Raw genomic sequence first — 18,197 nt, 5'->3', positions numbered from 1 at the left:
AGTACGCGCAGACTGTTGAAGGTATGTTAACCAATCAAAAGCGTCAGCGGCAAATCAAATTAAAGCGCTTCGTAACCAAGGCACAGCACACACATCCTAGGCAGGGCGTATAAGCCCAGTGAAATAGTTCAGTTTTCTTTGCTATAAAAATCACCTTTCCCGTGGGTATATTTTGGTAAACTTTTTGTATGTTGTAGATATAAAATTTAACTATATATATTCATAAAAAAAAAACGTTTTGTTGCAATTATGTCCAACTTTGGTGCTTCCAATCAGAGCTCAGGAAGCGAAACGACGCTTTGATTTGCGCGAATAAATTCGCCTAGTGGAAAACCGGCTTTTCGCCGGGTGTGTGAACATAGCCATAGAAGAGCTTCAGTATGGTACGACCGACCCTAAAAGACTGTAGCTTTGATGTGCCTTTATTTAAAACAACTTTGCAATGTTCCTCCCAAGTTAATTTATTATGGATTAAAATCCCCGGTATTTGTAACTCCTAGTTACAAATAGACTGGCGCCTCTGAACTTCAAAATTAGTATCATTAATTACTTAGTGGTCACAATATCATTTCTTTTGGTCTTTCTAAAATCCACATAGTTCCTTTGTTTTTGTATCATTTAAATTCAAGTAATTGTCTTTGCACCATTGTGAAAAATCTGTTAACATATTAACATGATTAAGACAATTGTCCTTAATGAGCCCGATTAACACTGTGTCATATCATACTTTAGTATCATTGTCTCCTTGTTCTTCGATCGTGTGTTATATGATGTAGAGCAATGAGGATACACACAGCCTTGGGGAGAGCCAGTGTTGGTTATTATATTTTCCGAGAGGGAAGGAAATTCTGTATCCAGAGAATGATATTGGGGTTAATGAAGGTGGAGATCTTTCAGCTTATTGATCAGAGAAGGTGTGTTCATACTGTTACACGCCGATGCAAAATCAATGAATATTACTCTGGCAAAATGGCCAGCTCTGTCCACATGCTGTTTGTATGGATTGTATGAGCGTCAAACTGCATCTTCAACAACAGAGTTACGAGGTTGATATACACTTTTTAAATTTTTTTTTTATAAGAACACATTTTATAAGAACACTGAGGCTGAAATTGCTTAAAAATTAAGAACAAAATAAGAACAAATTGAGGCTGAAATAAAATGTCAAATGAGGTTTTTGAAAAACCAAAAAATTATATCTGTACCTTATGTGCAGTAATGTAGGTGTGACTATGTAATACCCCCTATAATCAGGTGTACTGTCATTTGGGGCCATTTTTACCAGGCCTTTTTTCGGAGGCAATTTTTCCAGGGCAGTTTTTTCAGGGCCTTTTTTTGCTGTACAATAATGATTTTCTATGTTTGAAAAGTGTGTAAAATAAGAAAAAATTAAGAACATTTTGAGCCTGAAATCGGCCAAAAAATAAGAGGGCAAAATTTTACTGGTGGTTATAAAAAAAAGTGTACATATTGAAATGGATCAACTTGTGGCAGCAGCGAATGGAATAGCAACTTAGCAATCAAACGTTCAAATGGCTTCATCACAACAGAAGTTAATATGCGACTGGGCGAAAATCATTGAATTCAGCTGGCCGGGTTTTTTTTTTCCGGGTACAGGGATGATGATGATTTCCAGCATGATGGTAGGCATATGGTGTTTAAATTATCCATGATGAGCCTCAAAAAACATGGTGAATGGTATGGCTAATTGATGGGAACAAACTTTTAATAATTTGGCACTGATATTATCAGGGCCTCCTGCCTTCCTAAGGTTAACTTTCATTTTCAGGAATTGTTTTACAACTTGCCACCTATGTATTTCAACACGACAATCATCAATGTATTGTTCTTCAAACTCATTTGACGGTGGATGTACTGTAATTGGCTGGATTTTCCGCTTCAAACTGCGCAAAGAGTACGCATTTAATTCATCAGCGGTACATTTACTGTTACTTTCATTATGGATGACTTCTTTTGCTGTTTCAAGCCTGTCATCTTATACATGCATTCCCAAGCATTTTTAGTATTTTTTTTTTCGAAAACAGTTTTGCAATTTATTCTTATACACTTCCTTTGATTTCTGTATTTCGTATTAAGACGATTTTTTAGATCTTTGAGTTGTGCCAAGTCATTGTTTTGATTGGAACGCAGTATTTCGTCCTTAATTATTACCCTTACATTTTTTTTTTAATTCAAGGTGTGTTATTTGGATAAATTTCAATATTTTTTTTTGTTTTTTAGAAGTTGCTCTTCACAGAAGTGGATGTAATCGTTAACAACATATTCCTCTATCAATCAACGGTTCCCAATTAATCCTGAAAATAAAATAAACCATGATCGTGCGTTGAGAGGGTTATCCCGGATATTATCAACATTTTTGTCATTTGACTTCGTGCTGTTAGTTTAGCTTCTTCATTTTTCTCATGCACCGGCCAGGCCCTTAAATCTTCCCCTGTTTCCGTACAATATTATGTTATGACATTAAAAATCAAATCAAAACCGCCCGGTGCTGAAGTACTAAAGTACGGTAATCAACTATGGTAAAAGATAATGTATGCGATCAATGGCGTAACGACGTCAGGGGCCAGAGGAATTGTCTGTATAGGGCCTATTTCTATTGTTTTCAAAAAACGTATGTATTATAGCCTACTATTATATAGTGTGGTTTGAGTATTTTTGTCAACGAATTGGGCGAATGTTATGATGTGTGAATGCCATTTTTATGATATAGGGTCTGTTGTGTGACTATTCTGCTATTCCGTCTATGGAATGATTTTTACAAATATATTAAACTGTACACTTCGTTGACATCAAACATGCTCATGTCACTCCTATCCTCAAAAAACCTAACCTAAATCCTGACATTCTGTCCAACTACAGGCCAATTCTAACATTCCCTTTTTATCAAAAATACTTGAGAGGATTGTTTGCGCATAACTTTAGTCTTTCCTACAGGAAAATCAGCTTTTTGGTAAAATGTAGTCTGCCTACTGTCGGTTTCACAGCACCGAGACTGCAGTTCTCCGTGTCCAAAATGATCTGCTGCAGGCAGTCTGTCTCTTATACACATCTGAGCCACCTTCAGCCGGCCAAGGATTTCAATGCATTCTTTATTCAGAAGGTTAAACGCCTGCGTAACAAAATCACACCAAGTGAGTCATCGCCCAGCGTTGGGCTTCGTACTTCTTCTCCTGCTCTACAGCTTTCGAAATTTGAGAGTTTTTCCGACTAATATTTTAGTGTCTCTGCCCACTACTATGATTAGTCGCTTTCGGAAACTCCTTACCTCCACCCTGTCTTCTGGCTTATTTCCTGAGGCACTGAAGCTTGGCTTGGTATCACCTATTTTGAAGAAACCTCAGATTGGCCATACTGAATTTTCTAATTTCCGACCTATAGCCTGCATTCCATTAATTTCCCAAATATTCGCGAAGGTTGTTGTCTCCAAACTAGTTAAGCATCTTGATGACAATGGTCTTAACGACCAATTCCAATCAGCTTACAGGAAATTCTTAGTACAGAAACCGCCATACTGAAAGTCCATGATGACATTATGCAAGCTCTTGATACAGGTAAATGTGTTTATCGGTATAATTTGGACATGTCTGCTGCATTCGATATTATTGATCATAATATTTTCCTTAATCGCTTAATTGACATTGGTACCTCTGGTTCTGCACTCAGTTGTTTCCAGTCGTATTTAATATCACGACGCTAATGTGTTAAAATTAAATCGTCTATTTCTGATCCCGTTTTCTTGGAATGTGCCGTCCAACAGGAAACAACTCTGGGTCCTGTCTTCTTCACTATTTACATCTGTCCCCTCAGAAATATCGTTAGCAAGCATTTATGCCGTTGTCATGTTTACGCTGATGATATGCAGTTGTACCTCGGCTTTAAACCTGATACGATGGACGATGCAGTTGATCGTGTTGAAAGTTGTCTTGATGAATTACAAATTTGGCTATCTAAAAATATGCTTTGTTTTAATCCTAGAAAGACTGAAACACTCGTCATACACTCTAGGCATCGTTCCAACTCACCAAATCTGCAGTGTCTCCGCGTTTACTCCATCACTGGAAGTTTGTAATGTTGGTGTGACTTTTAACAACACGATGTCTCTAAAGCAACATGTTACCAACGTTTGTAAATTATCACATCTTTAATATTAGGCAAATCAGACGCAACTAAAAAACTTGTTCATGCTCTTATAACTTCAAGACTTGACTATTGCAATGGTGTCCTATTTGGACTTCCAGACACTCTTACAAAAAAATTACAACTACATCTTAACTCGGCCGCAGGTCTAATTAAGCTCACCTCAAAGTCACAGAACATCACGCCAATACTCAAAAACCTACATTGGCTTCAAGTTCGACAGGGTATCAACTTCAAAATTCTTCTTCTTGTGTACAAATCGCTCCATAACCTATCACCCACGTACATGCAAGATCATCTCAGACTACGCTCATCCACTTGCGTTTTAAACAATTTCAGAATGTGAAGTTATGCATGAAGAGTTTCGCCAGGTGCATTTTACAGGGGCTTGGTAGGGGAAATCACTGTCCCCTGACCCACATTTAGCGCCACTCCATTGCAACTCCTCCTTTTGAGCATACCCTGTCTCTTATACACATCTAGATGTGTATAAGAGACAGACTCCGGAGAGATAGTAATATGATAGCTGGAGTATTTATTAAACCAATATATATATTTGCGGCGTAAACCGTAACCACAATAGCTTTTCTAACTTAACCACAGCTCCACTGTGTGTGAGCGTTTCAGTCATTGGTATGAAAAAAAGTGTCTGGGGTTTAATTTTCGGGCATCCAGAAGTATAAAAATACTGAAATTTTCGCGTCACCACCAGCATCCACGATGCTGATGACGTGGTGTGGGCTGAGTCTCATTTCATTCCAACCTGAGAGATTTGAAATGCGTGACTACACCAGTTGGGTATGTGGTGCCTCCAGGGGTCCAGGGTTCGGGTTCCAGCCACATAATCAACGGTTGGTTGCAACAATAAACTCGCAAGACTGCACGCGACTACTAGATTCTACAAGTGCGTGGTTAACAGGTTGTTTTGGTCGTGAACCAGAGAAATTTTCTCTGTGAATTGATTCTCGAACGAGGTAACGAAAGCTTTCTAATGACTCAAGCTACTATATGACCGTTTTTAAATTTTTAATAACACCAATTTCTTCTAATTTTAAATACACATTTATGACCTCGCATGTGTTTCTGCAAAATGCGTGTTTCATCCAAAATCATTGAAATGCGGGACCTGGCCATCAGGTCTAGAGGTATGATGTCAGGCTGGTGACCTGGAGATCGTGGGTTTGGGTCCCACCGGAGAACTTGCAAATATTTTTTGCAAATGTTTTCACACGCACTGAGTACTCAGTAATTTGTCACGACAGGTTGGGCAAAATTACACCTATAGTTGATTCTCCTGACGCAAATCCAGGTATTGTCTATTTCATCACGATAATAACAATTACCATTCAATAATAGAACAGTCATCGACCTACTTGCAGTTAAGTGAATCTAAAATGTATTCATGAAGTTATGATGATGATGTGAAGTCTTTAAAAACGTACACAATAATAGTTGAACCAACTTTTAAAAAAAAAGCAAACAAAAACGTGCGTGATGATATTTTATTTTTTTATGAAATGTGATTTCAAAAAGTCATTTTGTGGATCGTGTACGCATGGAGGTATTATTGAGAAGGAGATCACTCGGCAACAGATCCCTTTGACGCGAGAAACCTATGTGTTCCCCGCTTTTGAATCGCGCGCGGGCGTATTACCCTATAATTCACATTTTTTCGTTAGCAACAACTTGGCAACGACATGCATTTATACGCTTCCAGATGAGCAGTTGTGCAATAAAACGTTTGAATTTAACCCATTAAATATCTTTATAATGAACAATGTTCCCCTGATTAGATTTTTTTGGGCCTTTGGTATGTTATTATTTGTATATTTAAGGAACGGATTCCGTAAAATATTTATGTTAAAATTACTTCTGTGTTCATTATAATTTTGTCTAAAGATTTAATGGTTCGACTATAAAGCTAAGTCAGCGTAAAACTGAAAAATACTCAGATTTTGGATTCATTTTTCGAGTCGTTAACCCTCGTTAACCCTAAAATGACTTAGTTTATTATAGTCCTTAATCATTTATTAATTAATATCTGTTAAAATTAGAATGGGCGAATTTTGGCCAATTTATGAAAATTGAAGTTGAAATATACTATACTTTTATAGGTCATGTAAATGTTCCATTAAATTCGAAACTTTTCTTGGTGGAAAGTATTAATATGTTTGATATTTTATGAGAGATAAGTGTATCAGCTTCTATTTTCCCGCCCACTTTGCCGTTGGGAAAATCAGCCTTTCCATCGGGGATATATCACCCCTTCCCCGTCAGGGACTTCACGCCTTCACCACCTGACGAGGACATCGGCCATATACGTCTGCGACATCGCACCTATCCTCCTCCTTTCTATAGTTTGGAACATCAAACCCCCGTCGAACAATACCAGCACCACGACTGGATTTGGCGAAAACATGAATCCGTCTTTATCCCAGGTAATGCTTAACCCAGCTTGGCAAACAGTTTTGTACCAGGTAGTCTCGCCAAGACAAAACAGTTATATAGCATACATACTGTAATTTTTGTTTTTGTTGTGGTAGCGCAAGCAAGCAAAGGGCGACGACAGGGTATCTGCAGTTAAACGTTATGTATGGCTATCTTATTATAAATATGCTTATAAGATATTTTATCTGATAGACCTATTTAATTCATTTTTTCGTGCTCGTAGCTACAATAAGCCGCTATTTTATGCTGTTGTTCATATTTTACTGCTTTTAATTGACTTTCGGCAAACTGGGATTCATAGTTTTTGGGTCGGCAATCGGGCACTCGGCAAACTGGGTTTCGACAATCAGACCTAGATCTTTTCCTACACACTAGAAACCTATTCTTATGGATCCTTACCAGGGCGTTTTCCTTAGATTGTAAAGATCTAATACTCAACAGCCTAGCACACCTCCTTGTCCTACACCCCCACCAACCTCAAAGATTTGTATCCTAGAGCCACCACTCCTCTATTAAAGATCATGATTTTAACACCTTTCATATATTTTAATAGGTCACAAGGCTGGCGGGGGGGTCGATGCCCCGACGAGGGGTCAAATTCTCCCGACGAAAGCAAAGTGGGCGTGGCAGAGCTTCGATTAAACGGCGAATCCCCCTAAAATATTTAGTGGTTTCAAAGGCTTACGGTATTTAATCGATTTTAGAGTCTACTAATATGTAGAAAATACATATATATTTTTTTCTCCCCGACGAATTGTCCTTTTTCTCCCCGACGAGGGGAGGGGGCAGCTCTCCTCGACGAGGGGCCCTGCCCCCACCCCGCCGGCGCCACCCCTTATAGGTCATGATCTCTTGCCTTCTAGTGGTTCTGGCAGCCCCTGGCATCGTCCACTAACACTCTAGCCGTAGACAAGGTCAGTCACTCCTTCTTTCTCCTGCAAATACTGGCACCACTCCTGTGCCAGACTAACTAGTAAACAAATCTGTTACCTAGGTGTATGTGGTTCATTCGGCCGATCCCCCATTTTTAGCAAGCCTCCTCTTAAAAACCAATCCCCAACTTGTATTAAAGACCATCGAAATGATGATAAAGAATGAATCAGCTCCTAATAATTAGATCTAAAGGAAGAAAATAAATTAATTATAAAAAACAGCTATTTATACGACATTATATCAAATATTGTGTGTAGTGTCCGGTAGTGTCCGTAACAGCATTTTGTGGGATATGGTATCAAGAACCCTGAAATCCGAGTACAATTGGTTTTAACATCATTATCATCTTTATTACTTTTGATAAACGCACTAATGCTTTTTAAAAGCATGTTTCAAACTACTGAGAGCCACCTTCAGCTGGCCAATGATTTCAATGCATTCTTTATTCAGAAGGTCAAACGTCTGCGTAACAGAATCACACCAAGTGAGTCATCGCCCAGCATTGAGCTTCCTACTTCTTCTCCTGCTCTACAGCTTTCGAAATTTGAGAGTTTTAACTTATTGAACAATGAAGATGTTATTGACATTGTCAAGTCCATGGGAACTAAAACCTGTGACTTAGACCCTTTTCCTACTAATATTTTAGTGTCTCTGCCCACTTACTATGATTAGTCTCTTTCGAAAACTCATTAACTCCTCCCTGTCTTCTGGCTTATTTCCTGAGGCACTGAAGCTTGGCTTGGTTTCACCTATTTTGAAGAAACCTCAGCTTGACCACACAGAATATTCTAATTTCCGACCTATAACCTGCATTCCATTTATTTCCAAAATATTCGAGAAGGTTGTTGTCTCCAAACTAGTCAAGCATCTTGATGACGATGGTCTTAACGACCAATTCCAGTCAGCATACAGAAAGTCTTTTACTGGTACAGAAACCGCCATACTGAAAGTCCATGATGACATTATGCAAGCTCTTGATACAGGTGAATGTATTTTATCGGTATATTTAGACATGTCTGCTGCATTCGATACTATTGATCATAATATTCTCCTTAATCGCTTAATTGACGTTGGTATCTCTGGTTCTGCACTCAGTTGGTTCCAGTCGTACTTAATATCACGACGCCAATGTGTTAAAATTAAATCGTCTATTTCTGATCCTGTTTTCTTGGAATGTGGCGTCCCACAGGGATCAACTCTGGGTCCAGTCCTCTTCACCAAGCATTCATGCCGTTATCATGTTTACGCGGATGATACTATATGCAGTTGTACCTCGGCTTTAAACCTGATACGATGGACGATGCAGTTGATCGTGTTGAAAGTTGTCTTGATGAAGTAAAAACTTGGCTATCTGAAAATATGCTTTGTTTTAATCTTAGAAAGACTGAAACTCTCGTCATACACTCTAGGCATCTTTCCAACTCACCCAATCTGCAGTGTCTCCCCGTTGGTAAAACAACGGTCACTTCATCACTGGAAGTCTGTAATGTTGGTGTGACTTTTGACAACACGATGTCTCTAAAGCAACATGTTACCAACGTTTATAAATCTGTTAATTATCACATCCGTAATATTAAGCAAATCAGACGCTTCCTGAACGAAGACACAACTAAAAAACTTGTTCATGCTTTTATAACTTCAAGACTTGACTATTGCAATGGTATCCTAGTTGGACTTCCAGACACTCTTATAAAAAAATTACAACTACATCTTAACTCGGCCGCACGTCTAATTAAGCTCACCCCAAAGTCATAGAACATCACGCCAATACTCAAAGACTTACATTGGCTTCCAGTTTGACAGCGTATCAACTTCAAAATTCTTCTTATTGTGTACAAATCGCTCCATAACCTATCACCCACGTACATGCAAGTTCTTCTCAGACTACGCTCATCCACTTGTTTTCGAGCACTCAGATCAACTACAAGTTCATCAGCTTTGTTTGTTCCTGGGTGCCGTTCGAAAACATATGGTGAGAGATCATTTCGTGTTGCGGCTCCAAAAATGTGGAATGCACTACCCGTTGAAGTCCGTGAATCTGCGTCAATTGACATCTTTAAGAAGCGACTTTTCTATTTTCCTCTTTATAACTACTTTTTTTTTCTAATTTTTCTGTTTCACCTTGCTTGCTAGTGTTGTTTGTTCCAGGTTAGGAGGCACCTGATCCCATAAAAGGTCAAGACTTAACCGATGCTAACCGGAGTACATAAACACAGATCTCCGGTTGGCGGTGATGGTGTGACCCCATACTTCAGTTTGGGTGCTAGCTTAGTGTTTATTGTTTTGTTTTTTTTTCTCCCGGCTTTTGTCTTTGTTTTCTTGACTTCAATATTGTCAAGCGCATAGAGACCTCGTTTATTTGCTCTATATAAATTCATCTATTATTATTATTATTATTATTATTATTATTATTATTATTATTATTATTATTATTATTATTAAAGCAATTGAAATATCGGCACGCACGTTTTGTTTGATGATTTTACTTCATGAATGCGTTTCACCTCACTGAATTCACGTCATTGATTGTTATGTTTACGTGTCGGAGTAATAATATATTAAATGCTCGCTGTACACGACATAGTTCTGAAAAGTTGTTTTGTTGACGGTTCGATTGAGTTGCATCAGGTAAACAATATCAATCGGACCTCGAGATATTCTCAACAAAACAACAGTTCTTTTCAGAACTATCTACGTGGTGTGGATTTTAAAATGTCAATATTAGCCTATACCGTACTTTATCAGAGATTCCTAAAAAATCCCAACCTAAACGATAAACTATATATGACTTGACTAATATGTTCTCAATATCCTTGAATATTTTTCAGAATATTTTATAGATATTTATGCTCTTTACAATGCAGTATGCGTTTTAAACAATTTCAGAATGTGAAGTTAGGCATTAAGAGTGTCGCCAGGTGCATTTTACAGGGGCCTGGTAGGGGAAATCACTGTCCCCTGACCCACGTTTAGCGCCACTCCATTGCAACTCCTCCTTTTGAGCATACCCCTCTGATACACCAAAACAACCCAACTTGCATTAAATACCATCAAAATAATGAAGTTTACCATTTACATGCTAGACTTCATTCATTTTCACTCCCCTCCCCTCTCTTCCCATTGTATCCTCCCCATTGAACTCTCTGAACACCATCATGGGGTGTATATGCTCCTCCTAGCTCTCCTAGATACCTTCTATGGATTCCTGGCTACAAGCCTTCAAACATTTTATGCAGATCTATGCTCAAAGTATTATCTTGTCTGTCAGAAATCATTGAAGTTTAACTGAAAATAGCGGGACTTCAGTAAAACGGCTATAACTTTTTTTTTCGCCAAGGAAGATTGAAGAGGAGTTTCCACATGTTAAAGAGGACATTCGTGTGCATCGATTGATACCAAAAAAGCTTTGTTATCAATTTTTTCCCGGTAAAGTCCAGGATTTTTACCTAAATTGACCAGACTCTAAAACTTATTCCTCCATGGTATTACCAGGGAACAGTTAAATTAACTGTTACCTGGTAGTACATAGTCTCTTTATTCCTCGTGGTCACACACCTAATACAGATAAGGATAAGAATTTGTTGGTTTCTCTATTTAAAAAAAAAACAACCTTATTTGACGTTTTACCTCAGCCTCAATTTGTTTTATTTATTTTGTTCTTAATTTTTAAGCATTTTCAGCCTCAGTGTTCTTATAAAATGTGTTCTATTAATTGTGTAATATTAATAGCTTAATGGCCTAATGTATGTAACTCATATTGTTTGTTTGTATAATATTATAATCCATGTCTTCAATAGCGTTATATCACAATTTAATAATAATATAATAATAATAGTGTAAAAAATGAAAGGCGAAATAAACGGAAAGAAAAACCTTGTCATTCTTAACTAAGAGTATTTATACAAAGAATGAATGAATATTAATTAGTGAAAACAAATTGTTACCAATTAAGGTAACGTAACGATCGTTCTAGATAATCATATGCAAGGTGTATAGAACACCTTGCATACATTAGTACTGTATGCTAATTGAAAAGTTGTAAGCTTAAATGTTTGAGTTGAACGTTGAGATTTGGACTGTTCCATTTGATAATAATAATAATAACAATAATGATAATTTAATAAATATAAAGAGCAAATGCAAAAACATTGTTTATTTTGTATGAATAATAATTTAAGAATGATAATAATAACAATAACAAAAATAATATAAATGCAATAACTATAAAGAGCAAAATGTAATAACCTTGTTTATTCTATATGGATAGCAATGTTAAATATGTTGAAATATATATATATATATTATATATATATATATATACATATTGGTTAATGAAAAATACGATGCAATTCAATTCAATTCAAAGTGCATTTATTCATAATGGTCAACATAGTCAAATCATCAAAGAAAGGTAAGTGCAGCGGTCAAATAAAGGACATAATAATACATCGTGTAGCGTAACACTCAACGAATTTTGTCATAAAAAATAAATAAATAAATACATTGTGTAAAAAAAAAATGCAAGCGCTATCGGTTAGCAAGTTGAGGGCGTTTATATCATCAACCAATCACACGTACGCGTTTACAATTTCCAGTTTCTTATTGGCCAGTGATTCGATCATCATATTGTTGGTATCCGGATCGGGATTTTCTCGCATGGACGCACGGCAGCTAACGGTTAGCTGGATCCGGATCCTGCTAACCGTTAGCTGCCGTGTGAGAACATAGCCTAATAGCTCTATGGTAAAAACATACGTAAACACGTTCGTTTGTGGCACAACACGTGTGTTTGCTGGACACGCACGTATTCCTGGCACTGTTTTGATTGGTCAGTTGTTAAGTTTGGTTGACACACCGGAAAGGTCCATTATAAAGATGTTCGTGCTTGGTGTGCATTATTTATTTCTATTAATTTATTTATTACATATTCGGCACAAAAATCACAAATCAGGAAAATTATGGCCAGAGGGGTGCCAAGGTGAACATCATAGGCTGAGAGCCCAAAATGTGGGTATCCTCTAAACCCCCTGGCCAAATAAAAATACAATAAATTACAACAAAACACAGAGGCAAAGACGATACATCAGATTAAAATAGCCTATAAAAAGATTGATAAATACAGTAACAGGCAACAAACAGAAAAACACTTTGTTTTTTTTAACTGGTGAACATATCGGACTAACGTCTCCCACAAGACCAAGTTATGTTTTAATAAGCTAAGACAGGCGGGTTTCAACTCAAATATTTTTTTTTCTTGTATTTTCTCCGTCGCTTTCTCTTATTTTTAATGGGCTTCAAATTGCGTGTTTCCAATTTGGCAGACGTATTTAACACATTTGATATTTTTGCTGAATTGACAGACATGTTATTGTGAGTCAGTTTTCTCTTATTTAGCGAATTTATTTTTTCACTTGTGACATTATTATCTGGTTTATTTTCCACTTGCTCCTTTGATAATTTTTGAATTGGCTTGGTAAAAATATTTGATTTATTATTATTTACAACTTTTGATGCCATTGTCTTCCTCAATTTTCCTCTGCGTTTTTCCAAAAATGGTGAACGTAGAGTTCCGTTACTTTCTTTTCTCGGCCACATAGGATGTTTGAAAGTGATGTCCATGTAACTTGACCAACGTCGGAATACAGACTTTTCTGTGATGAAGAGATGTCCACCATGTATTCTGTTTTCACTCTTATTATAATATTCGCACTCACTCTTTTTTTTGATGGACTCGTAGTAGTGATATGCAACACTTGAGTTCGTAGAACTAAAGCAAAACGAGAAAAAATAGAAAAAGCAAACCACATTTATTACATTGAGCAATGCATCAAGCTTATTTTATTATTGTTTTGTGCAATTGACTGTATGCTATATCAACCCGTTTTAGAAATATATTTTGTTTGGTAGTGCAAATCCCCACTGCACATCATAATGACGAGCTTCAAACACAGGTGGCATTCAGCGAAAATAATTTGCATAACACATTTGCATTAGACATGAGAAAAATCAGAGAAACGTAGGAGCAAAATGTTAGGTCATTAGAATTCGTGGAGTGTAGCCTCACATATGTACACATATATATGCATATATATATATATATATGCTATATATATATTATATATATATATATATATATAACGTTTTGAATAAACCTGAAATTTACAACATATTATGCCTTTGAAGTCTGTTATGTTCATATATATATTATGTATATATAATATTATATATAATACATACGGTATTTTATGTCAAGCGTTGACATATGATATATAGGCCTATATATATATATATATATATATCATATTGACAAATATATATTTTATGTCAAGCGTTGACAAAGACTACAGGAGTAGCCGAAATATTCGCCAAATAAATTGTAGTGTTTCTAAAGTCAACATCTTGCGTATTTGAGTTCTATTACTATTACGCTATATTATATTCTACATATGTTTCGAAACACACGTAGATACGCCTTCTTGACATATATATATATATATATACATATATATATAGGCTTATGCATATATATAGGCCTATATGAATATATAATATATATATATATATGGGCCTATATATGTGTGTGTGATATATATGATATATAATATATGTATGTATGCATGTGCATATATATAGCTATAGGCCTAGGCCTATCGGTTCTATCTACTTTAGTGATAGAATGATTTTGTTTGCTTACCTGCAGAAGTCTTCATTTGCCATGCCATATACAGTTATATTAGAACAGAATTCCATTGCATGTACAATTGTATACCATCCAGTTGTCAGCATGGTATGGGCCTGCTTTCTGATATCAATACAAACAATTGAAATCTCTTTTACAAAAGAATTAGAACAAAACAAAAACATAAAACACAGATCAAAATTAAGTAAATAATCAATTAACATTATACAAATCTTCTTCCAGATTGAGTGTCAACTTCACAGTTGAAGACTTTAACCTGAAACGGGTGTGGACTACTCATTCTTACAACTTAATTCTCCCCTATTTCCCCTTTCCCACTGTTACGTTTAACCTGGATAATGTTTCGCGCTTGATTATTTTGAGATTAATAAATAGCGTCCTCAATATTTAAATCCGCAAGTCGGATTTAAATATTCAGGTGCGATTGCGATTCATACTAACTTGCCATTTCAAGAGTGACTGACGTGGTCTGATAGGTGTAAGGCCTGCGCGTTTTGCAGGCCTATCAGAAATTGTGATAGGTGGAAGCCTGCGCGTCTTGCAGGCCTATCATATGTTTAATAAAAGAAACCAGTGTGCCATAGTTTGATAGGTGGGAATATTTGGGAACAGAAAGGAGATTTCGAGAAGATGAACGGAGACGGCGAGATGGAGTATACTTAGTAAGCAGGGCATTTAAGTAGGACGGATGACTAGAACATATCGCTTTGTAGGTGATAACTAACAATTTAAAAACAATTCGTCAGTGTGATACAAGCACTGCAAAAGTAAGATGGTTTCAATGAGATTTGAAATTGGAGCACTTCTCTAAATAAGCCTAATACTTTGTTAAAGTCGCGTATTAATATCTGGTTGTTTAAATATAAGTTCGTGTAGACACAGCTATTATCAAATATAAACCTAAATATAAAATATGTTTAATATGGTCATTTTGTAGACGTATTATCTGCGCACCTTATATTGCATGTTGTTTATGTGGAAAATATAAGTAAGTTTTAAAATCGCGCTCTATCCTAGTGATTCGTACTCAAAAAGTTCAAGTTTTACGTTTCATCAAGACGCTACTAGGACGCCGTCAATATGTATTACGGAACTAATGCGATAGTGCGACGACATTTTTACGAATTATAACGATAGAGTTACGATTTGCGACGACGTACTACGAATTACCAACATTTTAATTCGACGTCACTACGATTTTACAAAGACGCAAGAACGACGTTAGCACGATTTAACAAGACGCACATCACAAAAACAAACATCTCATGACATAACAAAAAAGCGCACTGTTCAAACACCATCAATATTATTTGCAAGCTGCTGCTATAGAAGAAAATTTGTTGGCTGCTACAGTTTTGATAATCAAGAGTAAGCGTCGGTCACGTCGAATGCATAGGCCTAAACGAAGTGTATGGGTACAGCCATGGCTCTTACTTCGTCCATATTTTAGACAGTATGAACACTTACTAGTAGAGTTAAATAGGAAGACCAAGAGGCTTCAGAAACTTCCTCGAAGTGAGCAAGGAATTGTTCAGTGTGTTGAAAAACTTTTCTGACACAGAGCCACGTAATATAAACCACGGTCTTAATGGTATCCTGGTGGCATCGTATCTAATCGTCTCAACATCGCAGCGACGTCTTGGCTTGTTGTAGGTGTTGTTGGTAGTACGAATGGACAAGACACAGTCACGACAAACGACGACAACGTTACGCCACTCACACGATGCCGCTGCGGTAGACCAAGATCTTTTTCACGGCTACGATTGAGCACGATTTTTTTTTAACATTCCAAAAAAATCGTGCTCCATCACGATGACGTCAAGATCCAGTACGATGCAATACGATGCATTATGTTTGACCACGACATTTACGACGACGCTTGCTCTGTCGTAGCAAAAATCGTGCTTGCAGCCCAAGAAAAGCGCTCCGTCCACAATGACTGGGGCTGTGAGATGGACCAGTACACCGGGGCAACCCCTTACTCGTCTCGAAAGATGTACTGGGTTCTTTGTAGGGCACATGCGCCAATTGTGTACACTGAGCCTACGGGTTATGTCCTTATCCGAGAACAATTATACCACCTCCAGAACCATATGCGAGCGTGCCGTTTGAACCAGCGTCGATTATGACTGTAGGTTGCGGCCACTGTCTTAACCGCTCGGCCATTCGATTCGCCTAAAAATTATTACTGTATGTTATATATATATACAAAAAAAAGAAGAAAATGTGTATACAATAAAAAAAATATAACATAGAAAAGTATTTAAATTATCATGGTTAATTTTTGTTTCACGTGGTTTCTTTGTTGTTTAATGTTTGCTTTGCAAGTTACACAATGTGTAAATGTCGATTATGATGCAATTTAATCCATTGGGTTGTTCTATTAAATGTTATAAAATGTTGACAAAGACTTGGTTTAAATTTGGGAGGTATAAATTTGCATTTTTACGGAGATTATATTTAATATCCTCTTTATTTCGTACATTTTCAAGATTGCAAGTTGTTACCAGGTTTTGCCAAGTAGATAATTACAGCTGGGTGTAATGTATAAAATGGTATCATTAAAAGCTCGTCAGTATCTAACATGTGGTCTTCTCATCATCACTTACAAGCAGATTCAGCATCAGTCACACCAAATCATTCTTGACAGAACTACTTTCTGTGCAGCATTAACACAGGGAGGATTGGACAAAAATAAAACCTCTCAATTACGTGACACGCGCTCGAGCCGTTCGTATTTAAAAATATTCGTTCCACCACCTATTTTATGGCGGTTTAGAAAAAGACTTCAGACGTACGAAACATTAGACCATTGAAAAATTAGACACTATACAAACCCAGACCCCCGATTTAACTAAATAAAAACCAAATCGTGTACAAGTCGACAGTTAAACCAGGGAGGTATTATTTATAGTCCCTACCTTCCTGAAAGTGCATTGTACCGTACGTGGTACGAAGCTAATAATAATAATAATAATAATAATAATTTAAATAGATGTATTTATTAGCGCAAATAAACGAGGTCTCTGTGCGCTCATACCAGAATGTACCTGAATGAAGAAATAGCCTTGAATGAATTCAAGTGAAGCAGTGAAGCAGTGAAGCATTAGCAGCATGAGCAAAACAGCATGAATTCATAATGTAGATTGCGTTTGAGTACATGTCATGAACCTATAATAGTCGTGGTTATTGAAACTTATATAATAATATAACAATCATCGGCCTATTTTCAGCGATGTAAATCTATTGATTAACACACACAAATGTGTTAATGCATTAAATGTAACCTAAGTAATTTTCCGCTAGTGCATGCATCGTACACTAACGGAAAACTAATACTTAGGTTAGATTTAATGCTTGAAATTTTTTTCAAGAACTAAATCTAACATTCGTAGCCTATAATAATAATAATAATAATAATAATATATATATATATATATATATATATATATAATATATATATGTATATATTTGGTCATTAACATTAAATATTAGGTGAGGGGGTAGGGCGATAAGGTGCTTTAATTACACTTTTTTAAAGTAATTTAAATCGTCGTTTTGACTGAAAAGACAACGGCTGCCATCTCATGTTTCGCTTTTCCAAGACGGCTGCATAAACGGTGGCTAAATCTAGTGTGTCGCTTGCCCCTGTTTTCTGCACTGGACCCCGTCGTGAGTCCCTGTTTTTGATCGTGGCCCACTCCATGTTTCTTTGTTCCAAGAGGGTGACCAGTGTATTAGAATGTTCATTCTACAACATTCAACATTAGACATTTTGTTTTTCTCCAAAACCTGTCTTTAATTATTTAAATATTATTTTCTTAAAGTTCTAGTCTCTAGCTCATTAAACAGTCGTAATGATATCGTACGGGCCTCTGTGGTTAAATGGTACATGACGCTTGCCGAGACCTGTCTCTTATACACATCTAGATGTGGATAAGAGACAGCTGTAGGTTGC

General features: G+C 36.7%; 1 protein-coding gene across 1 annotated transcript in view; it reads right to left on the bottom strand.

Annotated features, from left to right (window-relative positions):
• Positions 1–12,173: 12,173 nt before the first annotated feature.
• Positions 12,174–18,197, bottom strand: part of LOC117120019 (alpha-N-acetyl-neuraminyl-2,3-beta-galactosyl-1,3-N-acetyl-galactosaminide alpha-2,6-sialyltransferase-like) — a 10,994-nt gene continuing 4,970 nt past the window's right edge. Inside the window, exons 5-6 of the mRNA XM_033265023.1 lie at positions 14,234–14,341; positions 12,174–13,306 (exon numbers count right to left, since the gene is read on the bottom strand). Coding sequence (XP_033120914.1) covers positions 12,772–13,306; positions 14,234–14,341 — 643 coding nt within the window. The 3' untranslated portion in view covers positions 12,174–12,771. The remainder of the gene's footprint in view (positions 13,307–14,233; positions 14,342–18,197) is intronic.

Source organism: Anneissia japonica, unplaced genomic scaffold, assembly GCF_011630105.1.
Source record: "Anneissia japonica isolate Jap-2015-1 unplaced genomic scaffold, ASM1163010v1 scaffold9290_len831353_cov190, whole genome shotgun sequence".
Lineage (NCBI taxonomy): Eukaryota > Metazoa > Echinodermata > Crinoidea > Comatulida > Comatulidae > Anneissia > Anneissia japonica.
The sequence above is the reverse complement of the archived record's forward strand: the minus strand, read 5'-3'. Positions and strand labels throughout refer to the sequence as shown.